The sequence below is a fragment of the Phoenix dactylifera genome, chromosome 13 (assembly GCF_009389715.1).
Source record: "Phoenix dactylifera cultivar Barhee BC4 chromosome 13, palm_55x_up_171113_PBpolish2nd_filt_p, whole genome shotgun sequence".
Taxonomy (NCBI): Eukaryota; Viridiplantae; Streptophyta; class Magnoliopsida; order Arecales; family Arecaceae; genus Phoenix; species Phoenix dactylifera.
In genome coordinates, this window is record NC_052404.1 from 8,464,873 (window position 1) to 8,475,789 (window position 10,917).

Sequence of the window (10,917 nt, forward strand, 5' to 3'; positions counted from 1 at the left end):
CGGGTTCTCACTATACATATCCACGTACCAATACTAAAACAGCATAAGTTTTTGCTGTTTCTATTCCTAATTGATATGCATATACAAACTCAGAGTTTGGTCATTAAAATCCTAAAGAGCCTATATGAAGTCTCATTCAATTAGGTTTTTGGTTATCTCCTGTAGAGTCTGTAGAATGTTCTAATCCTTCCACAGAAGAACGAAGATCTACATTCAAGTACATCTTTATTGAGTTAAAATAAAAGAGGCTATATGAAGTCTCATTCAGGTAGCTTCTACGTTTTATACCAAATTTAGCCACGTGAGACGCGTCATTTTTATTGAGTTAATATAAAATCTGCTACGGCATTGCCGATATCGCGTACCTACAGTACTTTCGCAACCATTCTTACATAGAACCCCTCGTCAGATGTTTATATTACTGTACGGTGCATGTGATGTTTCTTACCTATCGCAACCATTCGTGCATATAACCCCTCGTCATATGTTTATATTACTATACGGTGCATGTGATGTTTCTGCGCGAGGATTAATCTCTCCTCGAGTCCTCTTCCGGTCCCGACGAATTCCTAAAACCGCTCCACCCCTCGCTCTCATGGTCATGGAGGCTCTTGTCTGCCGGAACCTCGGAGACCCGACCGTCCCTCTCTCCGATGCCTCCCCGATCTCCGTCTCGGGATCCCACCCCGTCCCTGAGCTCACCTCCCCGACCACCGTGAGGGTTCGGATCCGGGCGACGAGCCTCAACTACGCCAACTACCTCTCGATACTCGGGAAGTACCAGGAGAAGCCCCCACTCCCCTTCATCCCTGGATCCGACTACTCCGGCATCGTCGAATCCGTCGGAGATCGCGTCTCCAGGTTCAAGGTTGGCGATAAAGTTTGCTCCTTTGCCTCCCTCGGGTCTTTCGCCGAGTTCATTGTGGCCGACGAGAAGGATTTGTGAGTATCTGTGTGTTGAGTATTTTCTGATGATGAAAATGCCTATGGATAATCATGAGGAGGCATAAAAATTTGTTCTTTAGCTCTTTTCTTTTGAATAGTTTGGTCAAAGTTCCCCTTTTTTCTTTTCAATTTACAATGGGTAAAATAACCTTGTCAATTAGAAGATTGATCACTACTGATGGATCTAATTGTAATTGACTTATTCGTTTACTGTCCATCGCTGAAAAAGATTTTTAGTGCCTGATGGATGCGACCTGGTGGCGGCCGGTGCTCTACCTGTTGCATTTGGTACTTCACATGTAGCACTTGTGCATAGGGCACAGCTGAAACCTGGTCAGGTATGTCCTTCCAATCTTTTGCTCTTATTCATTCTTTTACTGATTTAATATAATAACTTGATAGCCGAGCTACCGAAGTTTGCGATCTTTTTCATCTTCCTGAACTAAAGCATGGTAGAATTTAGTTTCAATTCTCCTTCTTGACCTTCACTTATACCAGGGGCATGTTTTTGTTGGAATTTTTTGACTATAGTTAATATTTTCTAAGAACACGTAGAACATTGTTGTGGGATGAACATATTTTGCTTGTTTGGTAGCATCTTGGATGCATTAAGGATGGTGTTTTCTTTGCTGTAACAAGTTTATTTTTGAGAGAATTTCTTATGCTCCTGGACTTAGTTATACACAACCACCACATGCAAAGAAGCAAATTCTATCCAGAGTATGGCACCATGGACAGAAGTTTCATGCAAGATTCTGAAGCGGGTGCAGCCTTCAAATTTAATTATTTCCAGAGCATGTTTTTTCACAGAAAATTGACCACTTATGTCACTGGAAATGAAGAACCCCTTGATGCGAATTAATGGGATAAAATTGGAATTTCCAGAATTAAAAAAGATGCTAGTATTTGTGCTTCAGCTATAAGGTACTTGCTTTATTGGTTATTCGGATCACCTTTCTTTTTGAGCATGCATTAGTGTTTTCAATCTCATAAGCTAAGAGTAGTGGATTCTAGTTAACATCTCAGCTTATTATGAATTGTTATCTTTCTCCCCTTCACTTTAGTTTTTGATGTGTATCCAAGGATTTATGCAATCATATAAATTCAGTTCGCAGACCTGTCAGTGGACCGCTTTGACCCAGCTGTGGTTTTTTTTATTGTTCATTATCTTAATGAATTGGATTGGACCTAGTCCAATCTTTTCTCCAAAAAAAAAAATATATTCAGGTTCTGCAAATATATTTATTTGGGCCTGTAGCTCAGTGGTTCACGAGTATATTTGCAACTTTAGGATAGAAGGATCAACCGTTACATTTCAGACAAACAAGAAACTGCTATCTTATTTTTTCCTGCATAGATAAATTCTGAATAAGTTGCATTTGGTCAACAAAATTGAAGATCCTCATAATTAGGCTGTTAATATTAATGAACATGACAACACTGCAGGTATTGCTTGTTCTTGGTGCAGCTGGTGGTGTTGGACTCTCAGCTGTACAGATAGGAAAAGTTTGTGGTGCAGTGGTTGTTGCTGTTGCTAGGTATTTGACTAATACATGCATTTATAAAAATGCTTTCAGAATGTTATTTGTTTTTCTCTCATATCAAGAGAAACTATAACTTGGAATGACTTTTAATTTTCAGGGGAGACGCAAAGGTTCGTTTTCTCCAATCGATGGGTGTTGATCATGTTGTTGATCTGGGCAAGGGTAATGTTATAGAAAGTGTGAAGCATTTCCTCAAGGCAAGAGGTCTAAAGGGCGTTGATGTTCTATATGACCCAGTTGGGGGCAAACTTATGAAGGAAAGCATGAAGCTTTTAAACTGGGGAGCACATATTCTGGTCATTGGATTTGCAAGTGGTGAAGTTCCAGTTATCCCAGCTAATATTGCTCTTGTTAAGGTAGTCCCTATAAACCAATCACAAATACTGGATACAAGGTGCGGTGCATGTTTGAATAAAGCTATTTTTTTTTCTTCTCCTCTTTTTTGGCCATGGGGGTGGGAGGTGGAGGGCTTTTCATGGTTTACTATTTTGCTCATCTCTAAGTTTTATGATTTATTATGCAGTTATTCTTGTTCTTGTGCTCATACAAACTAAATTATGTCATATTTATAAAATTTGGACAAAAGTTTGCCTATAATATTTTATTTGATTGATGCTAACTTAATGGCGTGTAAAATGTGCTAGAACTGGACGGTTCATGGACTCTATTGGGGTAGCTACAAAATACATCAACCCCATGTCCTTGAAGACTCTCTCATGCAACTGCTCTCCTGGCTATCGAAGGGCCTGATAACCATCCACATCTCTCATACCTATAGTCTGTCAGAGGTCAGCAACTTATTTTAAACCTACAGTCTTGGCTGCAGCATAATTTTTACTACTCTAATTTTGTTTCTGCATCTGCATAATGCTCAGCGTAAGCTAACAGTTCTTATTTCTAAGTCAACTGTACATCCATTTCAAGCACAATGTCTGACTAATATGACTGAATAGTCTTTCAGAAGAAGCATGCTTGCAGTTTGATGTGCTTATGGTAGTCTTTTTAATATCATTTACCCTTTGAATGTCATACTTCTATGGTTTATATTCATGATTATATAGCATATCCTTAATGTTTGCTTTAAATCTTGATGGTATGTTATGAGTGATGTCATCTGTGTAGATCATTGTTACAAGAGTATTACTGTCTTGTGATACTGCTGGACTAAGAATAAATCCACTGGATAATTTTTTTGAACAAGAAAATTTGGAATTAAAACTTGATTGTGATCACGTACTTTGCATTTTAAAAACATAACTGTAGTATATCATATAACATGTTGTTTATTTTTATAATCCTCATCCCCGAATTGGGCTTGAGCTTGAATCCATCCAATCATTTAAAGCCTTCTTTGTTGCCCCATAGAATCTATTTTTCTTTTCGCATATAAGTGTGACTTCCATATTAACTTTTCTAGTCCTCCAAGAAGGAATCATTGTCTGTGTCGGTTTTTTGTATCATCCTTTAGCCAAGCCTGCCTCAATCTGGTGTCTAAAACAATCGTCTTTTCATCAGTCTTTAAAGGAACTTTTGGTTAAGCAATAATAGAATCTAGTGTATACACAGAGTTGTTGGCTAGTGCCTTCACCTCGGAAAAAGGAACAACAAATCAAATTAATCAAGTTTTATCTTAGTATTCATAAATCAACATCAACTCAGGGGTACTCATTGGTTGCAAAATATTAGTGAAATCTGTTGCGTTTGTGGTGGTACTGTTGCTATAGTTTATTGTCATGATCAATCTGGTAAACTAAGAAAAATACAGAATAAAAGGACTTTATTATCCCTTTTATCACAAAATGGTAAAAAGCCATTACTAGTTTACCACCTTCATTAAGAGGACAAAACTGTGTATCCTAAATGATTTCAAATTGTGATGAAGTATGTTGTAGATAACCCTTTTCTTCTTTTGGCAGAATAGCTACGATAATATTTCTTTTATCCTTACATTTTTACTTCTGATAAATCTTTCTTATAATCATTGCAACTACTCACCTCATTTTCTTTTGCCCCTGTTTTTTGGCAGGCTAATCTTGCTTTTGCTGCTATCAAAGAAAGAAAGGCCATTGGTAAAGTGATGCTCGTCATTGAGAACTCCTCTGCAGGAAGATCAAAGCTTTGATGTCCACTTCATGAATCATAGGCAATGGTCATGAAGCTTTCTTGCTTGGAACCATGCTTAATTATATTTGTCCAACTGATAATTAGTAATGTAAATGAGAATCAAGACTCAAGATGGTGGCTTAAAACATTATGGGAGAAGCAGAAGCCACCGGTGAGAAATGGACCTCCGTATATATATTAAACGCTATAAATCAACAAAAAGGAGTTGTTGACTTGGTGGCCTTCCCTACCTTTTCCCTAGAAATAAAAAATAATATGGATAAGAGGCATGTTTATCTTTGATGGGATGATGTCTTCCTATTTGTTCATTTTCGCTTAAATTATGCTATGGACTATTTCTAGTACTTCTTTCAGGGCTTCATTTGCTAGCTTTACGGATAATTTTATTACCTTCACGAGGAAGATCACGTCCCTCATTACGAGCTTGTACCCGATTACCTATGCCTTTAGACTAGAGCTGCTGTTTTATTTGAGAGCTTTTATGAACCATTTATATAAAATGGTTGAGACCTCCAAGAAATAATCTGTAATGTATGAGATTCTGTAATGTGTCAGCTTTTGGCCTTTGGATTTGGTTATAGCTGATAGTTTTGGTGGTAGCTTTTTTAGTTACATATTGGAGCTTTCCCTGGCCTCTCACAAAAATAATGCAAAATAATAATAAGAAGAAGTAGAATACGAAAGAAGAGCCACACAAAGTTTAGAAGCCTAATCTCTAAGCTAGCTTGCTCAGCCGACCAACACAGTGATGGACTCAAAGTTATAAAGATTTTTCTTAGTCGGGAATGAATGCTGAAAAAAAGGGAATAGATTTATATATCAAGCAAAATTAGGTGATTAGAAAATTGTAACAAGAGTTGTCAAGAAAAAAGTTTAAGACTGACATGAAACTTCTCAAAATATATTAGTTCATACTGGCTAAGATAGCAAGAGTCTAGAGAAACAAAACAATTTTTTTAAAAACGAAATATATCAAATAATTCGATTCGGGGCGTTGCGAGAATCGAACTCGCGACCTCTCGCACCCAAAGCGAGAATCATACCACTAGACCAAACGCCCTTTGTTGTTTTGGCATTCAACCAATCTTTTGTTAAAACTAAATATTATTTTTATTATCAAGACTAACAACAGACTAAGCCGCTTTGATAAATAATTCAACTGAAACCTAACCCAACCTCTATAATCCATTTCATAAATTGGTCAAGTTGGTCATGTTATAAATGACACCATTAATCTAGTAAACTAACTTGATATGCTTAAATAAATTTAACATGATTAACCCATCACTAACCTGATTAAACTTTTAACCGATATTAAATATTAATTTCGTATTTAACAAACATAATGCCATACATAAATGTTTAAACATTACCTCCACAAGTAACTGTATTCAATTAGAGATAAATGAGTTAGTCGTGTCAACATGTTTATAACCCAAATAAAATTTTGTCCAATCTAAAGCTATTTGATTTCACATCAGCTGGTAAGAAGATTAGGTATCCTATTGCCACCCTCGATGCTAGTCCATCTAGCCCTACAAATTTCCTTACTTTCAAACTTATCTACTTTTTTATTGGAGAGGGATGCTAGTCACTAGCTTCATTCTATCACTTTGGCAAGTTTATGCACTTTGATCAAGCAAAATTAGGTGATTAGACAAATAATGCCACTCAAGAGCAGAATTCCCACCAATAATAAGGATATATCGATAGAAAATCTTTGAAGCCAGCTTAGTTTTCATAGAAACACTATTGTCTAACAAATTCTTTGCCCTGATTGGAGCGACTAGCATCGTGGCAAGTTGCAGTGAATAAAATGAATAACTGAACCGACGAAAATGAAGGAGCTAAAGCTCGGCCAACAACTTTCAATACTGTAATTGTTCATTTATTTGGAAAATAATATACTTGTTTGCACCTGTGCTTGCTTTGAAATTTAGACGGATAGTTGGTGTTGGGAGAACTAATAACGTAATTAACGATTCATGGATCCCTACAATTCTACTCGTATGTTATCCTTAAGCTACTAATTATGAGACTCTAAAAGGTGAAGTGGTTCAGGATTTGATGGTGGCTGGAGAAAGGACGTAGGAAAGAACATTCATTGAGCAGTGAATTGGAGGTGAGCTTAGTTCCCACATATTCTCTCTAGTGATCCCCTTGGGCGGCTTAGCTGATAGAATTGGATAGGATGGCCGTAGTGGATAGAGAGTTAGCGTCACTGAACTTGTACACTTCTTAAATGTTCTTCAGAGCGGCAGAGGGATATCTAGAAGGTAGGTGTTCGTTCAAAAGTGGTCCTTTTTTCTCTAAAAATTAGTAGTTTGAGGTCGACTACTATGCAAAAGGACTCTTCATAGTAGAGGTAGTGTCATACCATTACCACCTCATTGTGATTAGTGTATAGAAACAAAAGAATCCATCGACTATGTGCTTTTTAGTGTCCCATAGTAGTATAGATTTGGAGCCAAGCTTGCAGTTATTTGTTGTTATCTTTACGCCTTTGGAATTTGGATAATTTTATCTAGTCTATTAAGGATGACAGCCTTAGAAGATATGTTGATCCTAGGCATGTCTCATTTTTCTATATTTCCTATCATATATGGTTAGTTAGAAATAAGAGACGCTTTGAGAATACTGATGAAAGCCCATGAGTTGTTGTGTTGAGAGCTCTACACTATTCCTTGGACTTTATGCAGGCCAATTTATTGGAGGGATTGATGGGTGTTAGGAAAATCTAGAGTTTCTCTTATTCCAATCTTGCTTCCCATGTGATTTACTTAACTTAGGAATCTAGAGCTCTAATTTTCTAAAAATCAACAATGATGGCAGTGTAAGGAACAAGGGACAAATTGGTGGAGCAAGCTTTATCATTCCAAAACAGCAGGAGGCTCTTCCTTGTGTGATGTAAAGGTCCTATTGGCTGAACTAAGGGCTGCAAGGGAGAGCTTGGCATATGCCATTACTCGCCTAAAGGTAGATAACATTGTATTAGAAGGGGACTCGAGAATAGTTATTTCCTGGATCTCTACACAAGCTCCGCATTTAGGAGCTTAATCATCCATTGATGATGGATATTTAGAGACTTAAATCGAACATCACTTTATACATAATTAAGCGTATTTTCAAAGAGGCGAGTTGGACAGCTGATTGGGTGGATTTCTATATGGCTGATCACAATGGATCTGATCTTTGGGATACCTCCTCTATATTATTGGGTTACCTCTGACATAGGTTGATGATGGATGCGACTCAGTGTATTTATTCAATGGCTTTGTGAAGCAGTCGGATCAATACACACGCACACAAAAAAAAAAAAATTTCTGGACTGACAAGTGATGACCAAATCAAAGGATGTGATCAAATAAGTGCTATTGCCCGTTGTCCCCTGTATATAGAAACTATTATATAATCTTAGTTCGGAATCACTTCAGTAGGTGAACACAAATTAAATTTGGTTTATGTCAAGTGCAAACCACTTACTCACCCAATCAATAGATTTTTGTACTGCTTGGGTTAACTCCAGCACCTACAGACCAGCCTAGCTGATCAAAACCAACATATGAGTTGGTAAATATGGGTTTTTAAAAAAAAAAAAATCCTCCGCAAAATTTTGAACAAGTGTTATTTTTCTAGTTCCAAAAAAAATTATGTTATTTACAATGTCAACCTTCAAAACTTGTTTTAGATACTCGAGATAGTTTTTAACGCTTCAACTTTTTGCCGAGGGCTGAAAGGGTGCCACAGCCAAGGAAACAAAGAGCATGTTCGATGAGGTGCACAAGATAATGACTCATCCTTTCCATAAAGAATACCATGAAATATAGACCATTACAAAGAATGCCTCCCCTGCCAACGTAATCGAGGCATCACATAAATGTATTTTTGTCCTGATACCATGTTGAAATCATCACTTGTCCTAAAAGCTTAAACTAATAGGATGAGATAGATTTATTTATATATTTTATATTTCCTTACAGATTACAAGGTTATCCCGTCACATCGTATTCCTTCTCTCAGCTGCCAAACTAGATAACCAATCAACCATTCAAAACCATCACAGAAAGACGCGAGTCAAAATAAAGGGTTGTGAAAACAGTAGCCTGACTAACCTAACATTGCCGTCTCGACCGATGTCGGGCAATTTTACCAAGAAATTCTTTGATGTAACGGGTAGAGCACCCGCAAGCAGCAGCAAAAGAACCAATCTTCGATGTGAAAGTAGCTGTTTTTCTTATCCTCGTGTTCTGATGATCTGTTCCCCCAACCCTCTTTCATTCTATATAGCGTTTTTTTTTATTCTTATTTTTTTAATTTGGTGTAAACATCTAAAGCCCTTTCTAGTTATTTGATCCAAGTTTTTGTTTTCATGGATCGATTAGGTTTCAATCAACCCAGAATCGATAACTAGGACTAGCAATCAGCGAGCTTGCGACGTTATATAAGGACTCCCACCTACTTAGGCAGGCGGATGCCTGTTTACGATGGAAGGAAAAGCTTGTACACTGCTCGTGCTCTACCTTTTACATCAAAGAATTTTATGGCGCTCCTCCTGTGCTCGGGGTGGCGGAGTGTATCCTTCTCCATAGCCACCACGGCTGCCTCCGCCGCCGCCCCGTCCTCTGCCTCCTCCGCCTCTACCGCCCCGTCCTCTGCCTCCTCCCCGCTGGCCGGAGGATGGAGCTCTGAGCTGCGCCTCCCTATAGTAATCACCACCTCTCCGGCGGCCGCCACCGCCACGCCTCGACATCCAGCTGCCGAGTTCAAAGTAGAAGACAACGTACAGAGAATGGTAGAGGAAACGTCAGAGAGTTGGAGAACTAGTGCATTGGACGGGGAGAGAACAAGTGGGTCAAGCCGTAAATAGCACCGGAGAGAGCACAAGTTATTTGTGACGACTTACCATCAATAGCTCTTTGGGTCAAGAGAAGATCTCCTCCCTGGCGCATATAAAATCTTCGGTAGGCATTCTGCTCTCATCCACGCAACGATGACAGTCATTTATTTACGACGACTTACCATAAATGACTCCTTGCGTCAAGAGAAGATCTCCGGCTTCCTGGCACTTATGAAATCTCCAGTGCGCCTCATTAATCTCGTTTGCTGCCCATCCAACGTTTTGGGGCAAAACTGCAATGATTATTTCTCCTACCGTGTTTCAGGCTGATTTTTGATAATTTTCAAGTTCAAAAAAATTCAATATAAATCTTAATTATTTCCTACTTCCACATGAAAATATAGCTCGACTTACTTTCAACTCCAATTATTCGGAGCAGCACCGTGCTTGCCGTTCAGCATGTATTAAATACTCTCTAACCGACAGCAGGCAGCAATAATTTCAGTCGATAAATGAAACCGCATGTTAACCTGTTCCTTTCGGACATTTTTTCTATTTTAAATAATTTACACGAACATATCATGATTATTCTCATAGATCTAATTTTCCAGTGTTTTTGTTCTAATCATTGTTTTTAATATTGGGTTTTCTGCAGATATTGCTTCTGCTTCTATCATTGCAACATGAGAAGAACCAAAAAAAAAGGGGTTAGTGTTAGATATTGCCATGATATGCCTGTCTGGGACAATTTTCAAGTTATTATGGCGTATGATAGGCATTACTTTTTGAAAATGGTTTCGTCTTCCCCTAGTCATAGACAGCTTGAGTGCTCGGCGTTTGCTTACTTGGGGATTGATGTGAGTTCCTTCTCTGATGGAGGTAAGTTTCAGCGGCATGACTGGGTTGTCTTGACCAGGTAAACAGGCCCATATGGCTTGTTGTCAGGGATGCTCGCCATTGTGCAGCCGATCAAACCAAAACGCAACATAGACAGCCAAAGCTGTCATAATACTTTTATGGTTGTTTGTTTCTCTAAAGCAAAGGTTTGCAAGCCCTCTTTGAGCATTTCATTACAAGTCATCAAACAGATATCAGCATACCTGTAGTTTAGCTACCTGAAATTGCCCATTTTATTTGTCAGATATGGATCACTTTTAATTTATTTATTTTGCAGAAAAGGCCCAATATTACAATATTTAGGATTTTGCCCCTCACCTCTGATATGGTATGTTGCATTCAGCATGGAACAAAATATATGCTGTGGACTGTGGTATTGGCAGAAGAATTTGTTTCAACCGTTCAGAATCCAAATTCGTTAATTCCTGCTCATAACGGGCACTGAGGTTCTCTCTTTTATCTTCAGGTAATCTCTTCCTATCGCTTTGTTTGGAACCCCTCCATTGGGATGGATTCAAATTAATTCTACGGTTCTGTCAAACCAGGAGCCAGATATCTTATCGGATGGCA

The 10,917-nt window shown here is 38.3% G+C and overlaps 1 protein-coding gene and 1 non-coding gene across 2 annotated transcripts; one reads left to right on the top strand and one right to left on the bottom strand.

Annotated features, from left to right (window-relative positions):
• Positions 1-535: 535 nt before the first annotated feature.
• LOC103709721 (quinone oxidoreductase-like protein 2 homolog) lies at positions 536-4,895 on the top strand. Its single transcript, XM_039132964.1, has 6 exons — positions 536-942; positions 1,175-1,283; positions 2,392-2,483; positions 2,587-2,845; positions 3,134-3,277; positions 4,516-4,895. Exons 1-6 carry the CDS (start codon positions 596-598, stop codon positions 4,609-4,611), a joined length of 1,047 nt encoding a protein of 348 aa, XP_038988892.1. The 5' UTR covers positions 536-595; the 3' UTR covers positions 4,612-4,895.
• Positions 4,896-5,601: 706 nt separating this feature from the next.
• Positions 5,602-5,673, bottom strand: TRNAP-UGG. The gene has a single exon. It is a non-coding gene; the product is annotated as a tRNA-Pro (tRNA).
• Between the last annotated feature and the right edge of the window lie 5,244 nt (positions 5,674-10,917).

What these genes read in the sequence shown, in the direction of transcription:
- LOC103709721 (XM_039132964.1), top strand. Translation starts at nt 596, where the DNA reads ATGGTCATGGAGGCTCTTGTCTGCCGGAACCTCGGAGACCCGACCGTC. An exon ending in GTGGTTGTTGCTGTTGCTAG is followed by an intron (nt 2,484 to 2,586) that starts GTATTTGACTAA and finishes TTTAATTTTCAG; the next exon opens with GGGAGACGCAAAGGTTCGTT. An exon ending in CTAATATTGCTCTTGTTAAG is followed by an intron (nt 2,846 to 3,133) that starts GTAGTCCCTATA and finishes AAAATGTGCTAG; the next exon opens with AACTGGACGGTTCATGGACT.